Genomic DNA, 18216 nt, shown 5'->3' with positions numbered 1-18216 from the left:
TTCAAATCACGAAGTCATACAAGATATATGGGTTAGTTTGCAGAACCTCTTGTATTTTTTTATGTCCTTTCCATGGCTTCCTGCTGCTTTGTTCTCATCAGGAATTCATGCACTTGGTGTTTTCTAAGTATACATTTTCTACTAACCATTTTACAATATGCAGATAGAATAGTAATATACAAAAAGATGAGTAAATGCATAGCATGTCTTCGGGAATAATTTCCTCCAAAGGCTGCTGGTGTGCACATCATGAATTTAAATCAAACAAAGCTGGAACGTCCTCATTGGTCAGACTGTGCAATTAAAGCCTAAATGCATTTGCAATGGATCCTCTGAAGAAAACCTCTGTAAGAAAAATTTGAGAAGGGGTGGTGGTGGTGGTGGAATGAAACTTACAGTTTTCTTCAAGATTTTGACAGCAAATGGCTTTTGTGTTCCTTTCTGCCTGCATCTGTAGACAATAGATGTTGCACCCCTGAAAAAAACAGAATATAAAGTTACGTTCAGATATGTAGAATATATTCTATTCTATTCTATTCTATTCTATTCTATTCTATTCTATTCTATAAAACGTAATTTCTCTGAAAACTGAGCTTGCTTTAAAATTTGAAATTTAATTCTTGGAAATTAAAATAAGTTATGATTTTTCACTGTACGGTTTTGATTTTCAGTTTTGATCAAGTACTTGCTTGGAATTTATTTTGGCTATATTCCTCAGCAATGTAACACCTACAAAAAGTAATTCTGCTCATTATTCCATTCCCATTGCCCAGGGATATTTAACTACAGTACAGTACTAGGGAATCGTGAAGAATAAAAAAATAAATAAAATCCAGTGCTATCGACATTGTAACACTCCTGCAGAACAGAAAACTGTTTCATTTGTAGCTCTTTCTGTTCCACGGGAGAGTTGTTATTTCACTGCTGGAATGACTTTGGCACATTGGAAAATGCAATCTTCAGCTGTCAGTCTTGAAAATTTCTTTGCTCTTATTCAACTTTTCATACATCCCCAATTCCTTTAAAAAAGCCAAAAAACAAACAAACCCAACAACGACAGAATTAGGTGGTGTGTTTTCTTATATGGAATATTTATACTGCAGTTCTAGAAGTGTTGTTTGGTAGAACTCTTTGAACATTAATTTAAAAAAACCAGACGCATCCACCATTTCCCTAATACAAAATGTGTTACTTTGAAAAATATTTTAGCAAGACCTTCCAGTTGCCATTTGTGTGTTCACACAAACTTCTTATCTACATGTTAAGAAGTGAGGGAAAGTGATGTATGAATTTGCATCTATCCTGAGCACATCTTCACTGAATGAAGAGCATCCATTTCTAATTAATATATTTGTAGTATATATTCTAGAGAAGGAAGGGAAGTTAAAATAATAGAAAATGCAATTAATGTCAAGTAGACCTGACCCAGCAGCATACTCAGAACATTTTAAAGGAAGTTGTAGCACAAGGCAGATGTGGAAGACACAAAACGAGAAAGAAAAAAGGATCTCTGAGTAACGGTCCTTTCAATAAAGATGAAAGAGCCAATAATTCTGGGGCCGCTCAAGAAACTGTCAGAATTCCAGTTGAGAAGAATCCTGTTATTATGGCTGAACTTTCTTCCATTCCCATCAGCAACCCTTCCTTCTTCTGGGCATTGCTTGACAGACAAAATTCTTGCCTCAAATGTTTCCATGGGACATAACTGTCTCTTTGTTCACTTTTTTTCAGATTCTCTGAGAAGGGTGAGCAGGGAGTGGAGTGAGGTAGTGCCAGATTTAAAAGGGGAATGGATTTGGGAACTATGGTATATGCAAGGTCTACATCATGGGTAGGCCAACTAAGGCCCGGGGGCTGGATCCGGCCCAATCGCCTTCTAAATCCGGCCCACGGACGGTCTGGGAATCTGGGAATCTGCGTGTTTTTACATAAGTAGAATGTGTGCTTTTATTTAAAATGCATCTCTGGGTTATTTGTGGGGCATAGGAATTCGTTCATTTATTTTTTCTTCAAAATATAGTCCGTCCACCCACCCCAAGGTCTGAGGGACAGTGGACCGGCCCTCTGCTGAAAAGGTTTGCTGACCCCTGGCCTGCGTGAACCATTTGCAAAACAGTACGCAACCACAATGCAGGCATGCATGCATAATGCTAAATAAAATGGCAACTCGGCTGCCCATCATTTTCCCCTCTCCATCCTTCAGTCAGGCTGTATACATTTTTATTTTTAAAAGCACCACATGATGCATTTCTGTGCTCATTCGTTATTAATATTTTATACACTTTTTTTTTATTTATTTAAGTGCAAGACTGCTCCAATGTTTGAGGAACCAGAGAGGTTTTTCTTCTTGGTATGAAGTCAGCCAATGAGCACCATGCACAGCTGGTTTCTGCAGAAGATTTGCAAAACCTCTTTTGTTCGAGTTCAACAACAGAAGGGAAATGTGGATCAAATGTAGTAAAGGAGTTTCCAGAGTTGCTCCACTGTTCCAAAATGTCACATTTGTCTTTGCTCTATGTTTCACAAAACAGCTGCAGCACATTCAGAAGGAAAAGAAATGTTTTGCTTAATAAAGCTAGTAAAGGTAAAGGGACCCCTGCCCATTAGGTCCAGTCATGGCTGACTCTGGGGTTGCAGCGCTCATCTCACTTTATTGGCCGAGGGAGCTGGCATACAGCTTCCGGGTCATGTGGTCAGCATGACTAAGCCACTTCTGGCGAACCAGAGCAGCGCACGGAAATGCCGTTTACCTTCCCGCCAGAGTGGTATCTATTTATCTACTTGCACTTTGATGTGCTTTCGAACTGCTAGGTTGGCAGGAGCAGGGACCTAGCAACGGGAGCTCACCCTGTCGCGGGGATTCAAACCGCCGACCTTCTGATTGACAAGTCCTAGGCTCTGTGGTTTAACCCACAGCGCCACCTGCATCCCTAAGTAATAAAGCTACAATTGCACTATGTATCTTTTAAAAAAGAATCAGATCAGCCCTGTGCTGCATTTCAAATACAATAATCACCACCACCACAAATCCAATCCTGCCTAAATTTCAACTGGATAAATTATTCAAGTCTTAAACAGATTTGTGTGAGTATATTTTCAAAATCCAATTTCTATTTTATCTAATCGGAGAATTGCTACCCAAATCAAAATAAAAGGTTGTAAAATGATGAAATGAACACGGGTAAATGCTTTGCATGAAACGGTCCTGATAAGGTACTGGATCCGATACTATAAAAGCTAACTTTTTCTACATGCATAAGAGATTAGATGTGTAATTTTGTAGGATCACACAAAATTGGTAGTCTGCACTCCACAGTAGTCAAAATTTTGTATAGGTAATGATTCAGAGAATGTTATAGTCTCAGAAACCTTGTGTGTGCACGTGCAACTCCCCCCTCCATTTATTTAATGTCCCTGTGATTATCCAGAAATAATTTGTGGGGAAGGCAGCAAGGTCCCCCACCACTTAAGAATCCTTGGCAAGTTGGAAAATCTGGCTTTGGGCACACTTATTTCTGGTTATTGTTTCAGAATTTGACTCTGCTCCTTTCCCCTTTTTGATCCATCCCCTTCCCTGCCTTTAATTATTATACGTTCCATTTCCCCTATTTCTTCTCAGGACAAAGTAGAGATTTATTTTATCATTTAATATTACATCCATATCTCACATTTCCTCCAAGGTGGCATAGTTCCAGTGCTTTCTTCCTGGGGGTACTCAAGGGTAGAGTGGTACCTTGGGTTAAGTACTTACGGTAATTCGTTCCGGAGGTCCGTTCTTAACCTGAAACTTTAGCTAATGGGGCCTCCTTCTGCCACTGTGCCGCTGGAGTACAATTTCTGTTCTCATCCTGAAGCAAAGTTCTTAACCCGAGGTACTATTTCTGGGTTAGCAGAGTCTGTATCCTGAAGCGTATGTAACCTGAAATGTATGTAACCCGAGGTACCACTGTACACAGTACTGACACCTTTTTATGATGTTAAAAGTGTGGCACTCACTGTAACAACTTTGTGGTGAGTACTGGCACCTTTTCTTCTTAAAAGAAAGAGAGAGCACTGCATAGTTCTCCCCCTCCTGTTTGATCCCAGCAACAAAGCTCTGAGGTAGGTTAGTAGCCCAAAGTCACCTAGTGAACTTCATGACTGTGGGGGGATTTGAACCCCCATCTCGTAGGTCCTAGCCCAACACACTGGCTGCTATACCACATCAGCTCAATGACATGAGAGAGCCAGGAAAATTATCTCCTGCATGTTTGTTCTGTTGATAGCAGCTGTGGAGGAACAGGGCCAACCCAAGACATTTGGCTGACTGAAGCAAAGGACAAGATAGTGTCTCCCCCAAAGGATGGCAGAGAATAAAGAACATGACTGCAGGAGGGAGGGAGGCGTTAACCTTTCCCACATGCCATTTTGCTGATTGAAATCACACACCCTGCTAACATCTGCAAAACCCTGCAAATAAAATTTTGCTAGCGTTTTTTCTGCTTTCATTTTTCCAAGAAAGAACATCAGTGCACTTCTAGATTTTGGATCTGTCTTTTAGCTCCCAAATGGATGTTTGTTGGCTTGTTTTACTATTGGGTCTGACAAGTGAACCTATCAACAACACTGGTTTATTGTGCACTACTTTTCCATCATTGTGGGACGCGGGTGACGCTGTGGGTTAAACCACAGAGCCTAGGACTTGCTGATCAGAAGGTCGGTGGTTCAAATCCCCACAACGGAGTGAGCTCCCGTTGCTCCGTCCCTACTCCTGCCAACCTAGCAGTTCGAAAGCACGTCAAAGTGCAAGTACGTAAATAGGTACCGCTCCGGCGGGAAGGTAAACAGCGTATCCGTGCACTGCTCTGGTTCGCCAGAAGCGGCTTAGTCATGCTGGCCACATGACCTGGAAGCTGTACGCTGGCTCCCTCGGCCAGTAAAGTGAGATGAGCGCCGCAACCCCAGAGTCGGTTATGACTGGACCTAATGGTCAGGGGTCCCTTTACCTTTACCTTACTTTTCCATCATAAGCCATGCCCAAAGGAGCTCACCATAATTAAAAGTCTACTCTAATCTCGGGGTCACCAGGGGGCGCATTGGAAGATGGCCGACAATAACATCTCTCCGACCCACACGAGGTAATTAAGAGGCTGTTATGGGAGTATGCAGCCTCCCTTGCCCCCCCAAGGGAATGGGGGGGGACTGCCTTGCCTGCTGTGCCCATAATTCACCCCCAGATTCGAAAGAATGGGGTGAGGGCACTAGGCACAAAGCCCTTGGGTGGAGTCGGCTCTCCTGGATGCTGTCTCTGAATCGCGCACTAGTTTGCATCAGCTCAAAATATATAATTGGAAATAGAAGCAAATGCACATACTTCAAGTGAAGATCGGGAGTAAAGACTGCTGATTAATGGGATCTCTGTGAGCGGACCGACGGGCTGGACAATAAATCATGTGAAGACTCATCATTAAAAGATCGGTATGTCGGAGCGAAACAGAAAGGAGGGGGGGGAGGAAAAACTTTTCTTTTTTTGTCTTATGTGAGTACCCAATAATCCTCCCTCCCAGAGAGAAAGAATTGTTGCAAATTACTAATCACAAGCAGGAGATTAAGAACTGTGTGGAAATAAATTACTGATCAAAGAGAGGACTGGTGGGAACGTCTGATGGAAGGAAAGCTTTGTGATGCAGTTTCAAATGGAGATTTGTTAAGACAGGCCTGCCCACAGGAGGACGAGGGGGAGGAGGACCATGGTCATTGGAATGTGAATGTATGGTTATCGGAATGTGGATTCGACCTGGCAGGGCCCCCTGAGATACAGTTTCGCAGGCCTGTGGAAATCAACGGACAGACTGTGGGAATGTTCTTTGTGGAGGTGTGGAAATGGCGTCTGTCCTTTATGTGATATGGCTCTTGGAGAGTGTAAAATCCACACAGGATATGTTTGTTTTCAACCCGCTTGTGAAGATTATCAGAGATCACAAAGAAAGGAATATATGATAACAACAAGAAGATGAGGAAAATAACAAAGAGACTTTCTGGACAGAACTGGACAGAACTGTGTAATTAAAGCAGCAAAAAGAGTGATGTTTGGATCCCTTTCGGAGCTCGAAGTATGGGTACCCCCAATAAAATTTTTAAAATCTGGCAGTATAATTTGGAACTAATGTGATTTGGAATTAATGTGATTTAATTGGCCTGTTAATAAAAATTATTTGAAAATAAAATAAAAGTCTACTCTAATCTGTGTAGGCTTACAAACAATAAAGGGAAAATGTTCTGAATCGTCTGCACATCAAGAAACCATGGCTGGAAAGCAGTAAGTACAAAACTGTTGAGCAAAACACTCACTTCCCACTTCTCCTGTCTATCTCCTTGCAGTTAAGACAGCATCATCTCTAAAACATGTCACAAAATATAACCAAATTGGCATAGTTCATTTTTTTTCTTTGCTTCTGCAAATCAAATACTTCACCAAGCCAGTTATTTCACCATTAGCCTAATGACAGCAAATTTATTGCCAGGCTCTAAAGAGTATCCAGGCTTTTCCTAGCCCAGTGGAAAGTTTGTTTATTTTTCTGCCTTGAATAGCTTCCTACCCTACTTGCTGCCACTGTGCCACATTGTGAACTGCTTTTGAAATGCTGTTTCGGTATTTGTTTGCCATACAGCATAGGTAGTCCCTCGCCAGGACAGCCTCTTCCTCTGCTTCTGACATGTCCTGCATTCGCCCCTCTGCCTTGGACTGCTCTGACCTGTCTTCTTTCCCCCTCCCTGACTCTTGCCTCACGCGGACACCAAACCCCATAAATCATTGGTCTGCTCTCCGGTGTCAGCAGCCCCCAACCCCCTGCCTCCACAACTCACTCATCAGAGCCCCACCAGTCCCTGACAATCATCCCTCAAAATTTGCAGTTCTCCAAATTTTGCAGTGCAGTTCTCCAGCCAAGAAATCTGTAAATACTAATACTAAGAACAATAATGCACAGACTACGGTAAAGTGTGCATAAGACATCTGAAGGCAGCCCTGTTTAGGGAAGCTTTTAATGTTTAACAGACCATTGTATTTTAATATTTTGTTGGAAGCCACCCAGAGTGGCTGGGGAAACCCAGCCAGATGGGTGGGGTATAAATAATAAATTATATTATTATTACAAAATGGTATTTTACTGAAAACAACATACAAAAATGTTATTTTTGTTTTTTTGCAAAATTGTTTTTGCAATTATTTTGCAAAAATGTTTATATTAGGTAAATTTGCATGCATTAGGAAAAATTCACATGGAAATGCTGACAAATGCACTTATTTCTACATATGCACATTTTGCCAAGAAGCCCACTACAGTGGTACCTTGGATTATGAACCATCCTACTTATGAACGCTTCGCATTACGAACTCCACAAACCCGGAAGTAGGTGCTCCGGGTTGCAAACTTTGCCCCGGGATAAGAACATAATCCACTTCCAGGGCCACGGACGCCTATGTAGGGAATGCGTGCCTCAGGTTAAAAACGCTTCGGGTTAAGAACTGACTTCTGGAATGCATTAAGTTCATAACCCGAGGCACCACTGTACCGCAAATGAGGAAAGCAGACACTTGCTGTTTGAAAAACTGAGGCAATGCGGGGGGGGGGAGGGAATGAGAAAAGGGGCGCTTGAACGAATGAATTTTATTATTACGGTCACAGACCAGTTCCGGCTCACTTACAATATCAGGGAAATCATAAAACACAACAGGAATACATTGAATTGCAATTGGGTATAACAGAGACAATTCAGATATAGTGGCAGTTAAAAATATATATTAAATCTTGATCACTAAAATATAAACTAAAATTGTCATTTAAAACCTTAATCATTTTGGTAGTACAGCTTTAAAAGGGGCACTTTATCTATATCCCTTCCTCACTTTGTGACCCTCTCTCCCTGTGGCACATTCTGATCCAGTTGGGTTTTCGATTCGTTGTGGCAAGGGAGTCTATATGACAATCCTTGTGCATAAGGGTGTGGCGCTGCATACAAAATGAGAGCCAGCTGCTTAGCAATTCACATGGGTCAATATGGATATGGATGTATATACATGGCTGTGAATATATAATCACACGAAAAAAGAAAAGCTATTCCTATTGGGTGGCTTGCTTCCTTTTACTCTCCCCCCTCCCCACTTTTCTGCAGAATCTTTAACATATTGAAAAAACTAGATACAGAACAATAGCATCTAATTAATAATATTTAATTAAAAAAAATCACATGGTGGAGTAATAAAGGTGCAGGTCAGGCAGATGTGGTCATTTATAAAAATGAACAGAGGTCACCTGCACAATTCTCAGATAATAACGGAGTAAGCATTGAACAGAAGGGTAATGTCAAGTCTACACATGCAAATTATGTTATGAATATGGGCCTCTGGCTATAGATGTAAGCGCTGTATTCTAAATCACACTTCCACAATCCTCCAATGAATCATATTTCACCAGCGGGGGGTGGAGGGATGTTCCGTAGAACTACACAAGTAGAAATACCTACTGTGGATTATTGAATCTACATCAGCAGCAGAAAGCCTAGTAGATTTTGTGACAAAGGACAAAACGGGTCTATAGTAAATGTGAGTAACATAAAGTGAGCATAAGCAAACACATACACACACCTACAGATAAAGCCAGAGATGTGGCAAATAGAGCGGTTCAAACAATAGGAAGCCAGCAGAACTTATGCTAGAGTCAGGGCTGGGATTTATGCCAACTGAGCCAGGATGGGGGATTTATACTGGCTTAGTACTGGAGAGCCAGTGTGGTGTAGTGGTTAAGAGCGGTGGACTCGTAATCTGGTGAACCAGGTTCGCGTCTCCGCTCCTCCACATGCAGCTGCTGGGTGACCTTGGGCCAGTCACACTTCTCTGAAGTCTCTCAGCCTCACTCACCTCACCTGTTTGTTGTGGGGGACGAAGGGAAAGGAGAATGTTAGCCGCTTTGAGACTCCTTAGGATAGTGATAAAGTGGGATATCAAATCCAAACTCCTCCTCCTCCTCCTCTTCTTCGCCCCAGCTCAGCTGGCACAGCCCAAGATCTGCTGCATACAAACTTCTCCACTCAGGTGGAGCTGAGATTTGGATTGTGCAGAAAATTGGCAAAACTGCCAACCCCACCCCAAGCCCCATAAAACCTCTCACACACCTGAGTTTGGGATCTCTTCGACCATATCATATTCTTGCATTCCATGATGTGGAGACGTTTTCATTTCTAAAAACTCATTGTTAATCCAAACCAGGCAATTTGGGTCAACCTGGGATTTGTCCAGAGCAGGTCAAGGCAGCTCCAGGTCTGCTTCTTGTTGGGCCCACCCAGAGCAGTCCAGGGCTGCTAAAAGCAGGGGGCTCAGGCAACCACATGTTTAATCAGGATTTTAAACACTAATTAAAGATAGGGTTGGTGGAGGGGGGGAGATGACATAGGAAGAGACTCTCTCTTGTCCTTCCTTCCTTCCTTCCTTCCTCCCCTCTTCACTGCCAACTAGATGTTTAATTAGGGTTTAAATCCTTGATTAAACATGTAATCAGGTGCAGGGAGAAGGAGATGGACACATCAAACATTAAAAAACTTCCCAATACAGGGCTGCCTTCAGATGTCTTCTGAAAGTTTGTAGTTCTTTATCTCCTTGCCATCTGAAGGTGGGGGGTGTTTCACAGGGAGGCCACCACTGCCAAAAAGGCCCTCTGCCTTCTACTTTCCCTTTCACTGCCAGCCAAATGTTTAATTAGGGGTTAAAAGCCTAATTAAATAATGAGGACTGTACAAGGCCCCTCCGTCTCTCTGTATATGAATATGTGTATCTATATCTGTATCAGCTGTATATCTGCATTTGACTGAAAGCGAGGAACAAAACTTGATCCACTTCCAGGGTGGTGGCAGTGATAAATGCTGTAAATGTGTAACAACTGAGAAACAGATCTGTAATCAAACTAGTGTAGTCAGTTTCATTTCTTAAGGTAGTAACAAACTTCAGCTTCTATTTGATCGCAGGCAGACAGATATTCCACAGCATTCATCATATTTATGCTACAATCTCATGATTTTACATCCTTCATTACAGAAATGGAACACACTCCCTTTTTTATATATATAAAAGGCGGGGGGGAGTACAAAACCAAAATGACTGGTGGAAGATAGTTGCAAAAACTGCCAAAGCCTGCAACAATTTGATTTGTCTGTCATCAGGAAACTTTCCAAAAGCTACAAAAGGATAGACACAGACAAACAGAACAGTTTCCCCCATCTTTTGATGTCTAGAGTACAGGCTTGTTTCTCCTGCATACTTCAACTTTGTATCGAAAAGCTTGTGTTCTCCTCTACCAGCTTCCGGAAGAATGAGGAGGCACCCTACGGCTGCGTGGAATATCTGTGATAACACTGCCTCCCAGCATCTGTTGCCCATTCCTTTGTCCTGTCAAGTCATGGCTTAGTGATGGGGCAGTGCTTTCTGATCAACGGTGGTACTTTTGTGATTTCCCTATGCCTGTTGGCTGCAGCAAAGACAATGCCAGAGAAGTTTAAAGCATATTTGCTCCCTTGTCCTGAAATGATGCTACTGCTCATATCCTATGAGAGAAGGGGGCAAAACCATCACTGCATGGGGCTTTCCTGCACTGACAGATATACAGTGGTACCTCGGGTTAAGTACTTAATTCATTCCGGAGGTCCGTTCTTAACCTGAAACTGTTCTTAACCTGAAGCACCACTTTAGCTAATGGGGCCTCCCGCTGCCGCCACGCCGCCGGAGCACAATTTCTGTTCTCATCCTGAAGCAAAGTTCTTAACCTGAAGCACTATTTCTGGGTTAGCAGAGTCTGTAACCTCGAGCGTATGTAACCCGAGGTACCGCTGTACTATGGAATATACATATAACTGGGTGGTTTGGATTGTTCAAATGACACTTTTGCCTCTCATTCTGCACAAATGTGTCCTAACACACGGTCCTATAATCAAATTTTTTTTCTTTTTTTTTTAAAATCAGATTATGGAAGCATGTTACAAAATCCATTGCAATGCCGAAACAGAAGTACAAAAAGATTGGCATCAGTCACGTCTACTTCATGTCTAGTACAAAGTTTTTCATCTTTATCACTGAATTATTTTGCTCCCGTTTTTGTCACAATATGTGTACTGATAATTAATTTGACTATCCTTTCATTGTGTTGCACCACGTCCTCAGACATGTTCACAATGAATAAGTCCCACTGAACACAGTGGGACTTATGTCTGAGTAAACATGCAAAGGAGTGTCTTGTTAGGCGTCATTCACATAACAGATGTTAGTTCCAACAGTAAAACCATTGGGAAAGAGAAAATATTCATTATTAAGGTATAAACACTTTCTCCCCCAACATGAATTGAATAAATATTAAGGCTGTTTAATGCAACACTGCACTGCATTAATTTCCATGTAGAGAAAAATGTATACAACAAGATGTGTGAAAACTGCAGGCTGTTATATTTTGAGGCATACAAACACCTAGAAGGAACTTCATGTACTGGTTTCTTAATCTCATGTACACATAACAAAATAAACTATGGCATGATTTTCACACATCATAATGGGCTGTATATCTTTTTTCCCCTCTCTATTTAGGAAAAATCTTATGCAAAGGATTTTAATTAAAACATATTTGGAGATAACATAATTTTTGTGTGTGTTTTTCAGGCTGAGTGATTCAGGTAACAGAAGTTGTCAAGAATGAATGACTTAACCTGGATAATTGCCAGCCGTGAGAAACCCATTCCATGTTGCAAATACGATTTTTGTGACAGCAGCAGCTTCCCTTAGACAAGTGATATGATTAGCAAGGAGAAGAGTGACTCCCGAGTGTTATTTTCTCTCGGATGGGAGAGAAGGAGAACTCTCTGAAAAGAAACAAATTACTGTAGAGGAGTCAAGGTTGCGCCAAGAAAAAAGAAAGCTTTCGCCATTGACTGCCCACCAGCTTTTTCATAAGTAACCTGGGCATATGGAGAAGGCCACATGCGGGGGCGGGGAGGGGGGAGCGAAGTGACCTTGCCATATGGAAGCAGTCTCCATAGAGGAAAAAGTTGGAAGACAACATCCGAAAAGGTTACTTTGACACAGAACAGCGGTGTGTCTCCATCTGATTTATCTGGGTCATAAAACAGCTGCTGGCTTGTATTGTTTGATTGCTCTCAGTGGGCAAGCAGGTGTGAATGGCAGGTATGATGCATCTGCACATGGAAAGGAATAGCCCAAGAGAGGGAGGGATGGTCAAAGTTAATAATTTTGCTTTGAATGCCATAGAAAGGTTAGGAAAGCTATTGTTGTATAGACTTTCAGTAACGGGGGAGATAAAACAAGAGATAATTAGCATGTTCTGCATTATACACACACACACACACACAGCCGCTTTTTAGGTGTCAAACGCTTGTCCCATAAATTATTTATATATATTTTAAAAATAATATTTAATTATTAATAATAGTAATATTTACTGCTAGTAAATAATATTCAATATACTCGTAAGGCAATTTCTAGCTCACCTTTCACCGTATGATTCCACAGCAGGTCGCAATACCATAAAACAGTAGAACAGTGTTGCAATAAAACTGAATTTAGCACCATTTATAAAAGCAGATAAAATCCCACATGTTCTTAAAAGCACACAAGGAGCCACAAACCAAACTCCTAGCAGTGTCAAAACTCCCAATTAGCTCTAAAAGGCCGAGGTGAACATAAGAGGTTTCACATGGCACCAAATTACAAAAGTGTTGTAGCCAGTTGTGCCTCTAGGGGGAGGACATTCCGGGGGGGGGCTTTTGCAGGGAGCAAAGGGCCCCATCGGGCCCCTTCATGCCGTGTAATGTCAAGCACTCGCCGTGTCAGGTATCACACATATGTGTGGGGCACCCCCAATGGGGGGGGGCAGAACTCTGCACGCCTGCTGCTATTCTTTTTTTTAACACCCCCACACACATATCAGCATGCAAGGGTAATCAGTAGCTTCCTCATAGATTCACATATCAAGATACTACAGTGGTACCTCGGGTTACATACACTTCAGGTTACATACGCTTCAGGTTACAGACTCCGCTAACCCAGAAATGGTGCTTCAGGTTAAGAACTTTGCTTCAGGATGAGAACAGAAATCGTGCTCTGGCGGCGCAGCGGCAGCAGGAGGCCCCATTAGCTAAAGTGGTGCTTCAGGTTAAGAACAGTTTCAGGTTAAGTACGGACCTCCGGAACGAATTAAGTACTTAACCTGAGGTACCACTGTCATGCTCTCTTTCCTGTACAGTGGTACCTCGGGTTGCATACACTTCAGGTTACAGATGCTTCAGGTTACAGACTCCACTAACCCAGAAATAGTACCTCGGGTTAAGAACTTTGCTTCAGGATGAGAACAGAAATCGTGCTCCGGTGGTGCTTCAGGTTGTGCTTCAGGTTAAATACAGTTTCAGGTTAAAAACAGACCTCCAGAACAAATTAAGTTCTTAACCCAAGGTATCACTGTATATTCCTCCGAAGCTTCAAATAGAGTCAGCAGCCAATAAATATGGCTTGTTTAACTGTCCATCTTTTTGCCAGAGCTACATTAGTGCAAAGTGCTGCAGTGGAGCAGTGCCCGTACTTATTTAACTCAATCAAATATTAAAGCACTCTAGTTCCCCCACCACCACCCGCCACAGACTTTTGACCCCAAGCATTTCAAAATATGCTAAAGTGAGGGCAGAGTTGTGCTCATAGTACCATGACCTAGATTATAATTTTCAAGAACTCACGCATGCTTCATCTATTGATTCCAGTGTGCAATTCATATATTACTTTGAAAAGTGAGGTTATGAATCTTACTATGACTCAAAGAGCTGAGATTTAAGGTAATTAGTGATATTATATGGGTCAACTTTTGACATATCAGTTTGCAGCAAAATCCTATGTGTGTCTACTCAGAAGCCAGTTCCATTTAATTATGTGGAATTCAATCTTAGGTAAGTTTGCATAGGACTATGCCTGTTAGTGACCACAATTAGCCATGTGGTAAGAATTGCGCATATCTCATTGTGGTGTCACATCAATGATGTTTTGTGGGTTTTAGGGTTCATCCCTAATTTGTATGTTAGAATCTTAATAACTATACTGTAAGAAGTATAGAAAGGTTAGGTGAGTAAACTCACATAGCCTTCCAACATTATAACATTATTAGCATTATTTTTTAAATAAATATCTTTATTTTGTTTTGTAACATTTAAACGTTCCACTAAAATCCACTTTAATACAAATAGTCTGGGATTACATCAGGCGACTTTCTGTCAAGAAGTGTATCTTCTTCTCAGCTTTTGTTCTTGGTCTTAAGCAAAATCTTTGAGGAAGAAAAATGACTTATATTCTTAACGTTGGAAGCATTAAGATAAATTCAACAGTGTAAACAAGTTTTGATGGATGCAATAATGGATTACTGAATGGTTTAGTTTATGTAAAATATGCAGGGATTTATATATGCAAAATGAACCATGGAAAGAGAAGAATGAAAGTTATTGACATTTTAAGGTTGTTTAAATGAATATTCTAAATTGTAAAACAGAAAATTTAATAAAAAATATGCACAAAAAATGATTTATACTCTTTAGACATAAAAGACAAAAGGATTAAATCTGGAGAAGATTCTGTTTGTATTTCTGATGGAAAACTGGAAATGCTGTCTATTATACTCAATTTCTTCCCTTCCTTTTTAGTTTATATTCAGTAGCAATTCAATTATTATGAACAGATGGTTACCATGGCCTTTATTTAATGCATGTGATTTCCTGGTACCCCTTTCTGCTTGTGTTTCATGATCAAAATGGATTTCCTTGCATATTAAATTTTAGTCTCTGTGCCACGTGCATGTTCAATGAAATTCTCACCATGTCATGTTTACAGGCATAAATTCCCATTGCATCACTTTATTAGTATTACAGTATATGACTTGTTTGGTCAGCTTTAATTGGCCCAGGCATTGTAATTGTGATTTTGTGTGTGTGTTTATTGCTGTTGCTTCTGATTGGTTGTAAACCCTTTGGGGATTCGCATGAATATGAAGTGCCATAGAGATAAAACAAATGAGTAAATAATTAATCAAACCAGAAACTAAAATGCTAAATGGCAAAACCGAGAGGCTACCTGCTACAAACCACTGTTCCTTCCACAGTTCTGAATGTTCCCTAATGCTTGTTATTCCTCCTGGAAAATCAAATATTTAAACAATATCCCTTTGCCAAGAATTATTGCCAGGTTTTACAAGGGGTGGTGTTGTAATACTGGGACAGATGGTCTTTTTTCCCTTTCCTTATTCTTCTTTTTGGAGCTCAAGTTCTAAAGTACTACACTGGTACCTCGGGTTAAGTACTTAATTCATTCCAGAGTTCCGTTCTTAACCTGAAACTGTTCTTAACCTGAAGCACCACTTTAGCTAATGGGGCCTCCCGCTGCCGCCGCGCCGCCGGAGCACGATTTCTGTTCTCATCCTGAAGCAAAGTTCTTAACCCAAGGTACTATTTCTGGGTTAGCGGAGTCTGTAACCTGAAGCGTATGTAACCTGAAGTGTATGTAACCCGTGGTACCACTGTATTGATGTAAATACACTTCAGGAACAGAAACCTTTTTAAACTTTAAAATGGTCACATCTCGACTTGAAGATAAAAGGTTCTTGCATAACTTGGGATGAGTTTAACTCCTGCTTAGCATTTGTTCACGTTAGCAGCTTAAAATGTGGCATGGTCACCCCCATATTTTGAACCCCATTTGCACGGTGCTCACATCAGATAAGGGGTGAGGAGGCCTTCACATGATGCACAGGATGCTTTGGGTTTCCCAATCATGCAACCCCCTTAGAAGTTCTATTCATGAAGCTGTCATCTGTGCATGGCCACTGGCGGAGGAATGGGGAGAGCACACCGCCCCCGGCACCATCGGGGAGGGGGGTACCATCGCAGCTGCCCCCGGACAGGCACCGCACACGCCCCCACCATGCTGGGAGCCACGCCCCCAGATGCATGCCACACCCCACGGGGTGACGTGCCACGCCCCAGGATGCGCACCATAGCCCCGGGACGTGCAGCAGCCATGCCCCCGCCTGCTCTCTGCCCCCCAGTGCCAGAGCATGCAGCTTCACCACTGTGCATGGGTGCTCATCTGCACATGCACAGCGGCTGTTAAGATATGTTCACATTACCTCTAACTTCAAATCCAGTTTTCTAGTTGGATTGAAGCAGTGTTGGTCAAGAAATGGGAGAATCAATATGGATTGTGGCTAATGTCATGTGCGAGTGCACTGAAAGCATAGTCCATGGTAATGTGAATATACTCCTAGTCAGTTCATCTTCCTCAAATTAAATTGGCAGGTGATGTTGTGGAGAGCTAGGTGGCTTAAACTTTTACATTTCATCACCTAGCCTCTACTTTATCAGGAACTGTTGCCCTGGTGCTTATCTTGTCATTGAAATTCTACTCAGTGTTGATCCAGAGCAGATTCCAACGTATAGTAGGAGAGTAACAACTTAAATGCGTTGCAGGATTCCCAAAAAATACACCAGAGGCAATTGGTATATTTCATCCAGCAGAGCTTTACTGCTACTGAAGGCAAATGCTCACAAATCCAATACATTCACAATTGGCACTGTCCAAAAGAAATCCAGTTGCGGCAGACTTAACTTAATCTTACAATAACTTATAATAAGTCCAAACCTTAACACTAAGCATACTATGTACAGAACACCATACCAGAAGGAAAAGAGATAGAAAAAGAAACTGAAACGCAGGCTTCTTCTGGTCCTACATGTATAGTCGGCATGACCTTGACAGAAAGAGATAAGAGAACCACTTTAAGCCAGTTGTACTCAGCTTCTCTGAAGGAATAACCCAAACACCATGAACCTTCTGCTTGTTTCTTTCACCAAGAGAAGCTTCCAGAACCCTCTTGAATTAATTAGAATAGGAAAGATCTCTACATATCGGATGTGTATTTTCTGCACTAAGAAATGCAAACTGACATATCTATCCCACCAGTTAGCATCACTTCATAAACACCTGCTTGGCTGGCGAAGGTTTCAAGGCTAGTGGGAAAGAGGAAAAAATATATTCTCTTACCTACCCCATCCTATAACCTCCCTGTTCCCACCATCTCATGAGCCCTAAACAGTACTGCAAGGCTCCTGTACTAGGTTTATGTAATCTGCATTGGTGATGTGTTTTGAAGATTATCTCAGGAATGAGAAGATTTAAAAGTTCAAACACCTTATGTAGTCATTCTTTATTAAAAGAAAGATGTGGGCACGCCCACCAGTGGGCTACATGGGCATGTTTCTAAGTATAGCAGAAGGATGAGGGTTTTGAATGACAGGTAAATAAATACTGCTACACTTCACAGTATACAATTCCTAGACCTTTATTGCTACCCAGCCTACTCAAAACCACCTCCATGAAACTATTTTAAAGAATTTATCTGCTTTCTGCACCACACACCTGCAGGTCCTCTAACTTCACCGCCTATTTAAAAATGCTTGTGTTTAAATAGCAATTCTTACCAATTTATCTTTCATCTTAGAAAAATAAAAGCAGAAGCACACGGCAGAACTTTAAAATCAGCAAAAGCACCGATAAGCACTACTGAAAATTGCAGTTGGCTCTCTTTTCACGTGAGGCTTGTGCATATTCAGAAATCAAAGCCATCCATTAGTATAATATCGTTTTCTTAGTACACATTTCTTTCAAGGCTGAAACGGCGCTTCCACAATAGAAGCTCACCGAGAAATTGCTGTGGTTTGTTCACTCACTTTTTGCAAGACATCCATACAACACCATCATGCAATTACAGCCTTTCTGAATTTCCTCTGTGGTTCTTCTATCTTCTCTCAGACCACAGAAACTCTGACATTTTTTTAGAAGGATGGAAGAGTTTTGCAGTCTCCATTGGTATAAATGCTGTTTGCACTACTATATTTTTAATGACGTGTGGTTTTGAGATGGGCAGTGATTAATAAAAAACAAAGTGCAATGGTTTGGACATCACACTACGTCAAGGCTCATGGTTTGTTGCTCCTTGATAGACAAAAGAAAGAGCAAAATAAGAGCATTTGAGCTGTGTGGTTGGGCACATTATGGGTTAAACAAACCACACAACTTGGCTTAGCTTTATGTGTGAATGTGGCCATTGTGTCAGTTATTTAAAAATATATATACATAAAATAAATGTCATTGAG

At 41.4% G+C, this 18216-nt stretch overlaps 1 protein-coding gene across 2 annotated transcripts in view; it reads right to left on the bottom strand.

Moving 5' to 3' along the window:
* The window catches only part of CAMK4 (calcium/calmodulin dependent protein kinase IV), a 90661-nt gene that overhangs the window by 51924 nt on the left and 20521 nt on the right, over nt 1-18216 (bottom strand). For both annotated transcript variants that reach the window (XM_080972917.1, XM_080972918.1), the window contains exon 3: nt 397-475. In XM_080972917.1, the coding sequence (XP_080829043.1) occupies nt 397-475 (79 nt within the window). The remainder of the gene's footprint in view (nt 1-396; nt 476-18216) is intronic.

This window comes from Podarcis pityusensis (assembly GCF_964106645.2).
Source record: "Podarcis pityusensis genome assembly, chromosome: 11".
NCBI lineage: Eukaryota > Metazoa > Chordata > Lepidosauria > Squamata > Lacertidae > Podarcis > Podarcis pityusensis.
The sequence above is the reverse complement of the archived record's forward strand: the minus strand, read 5'-3'. Positions and strand labels throughout refer to the sequence as shown.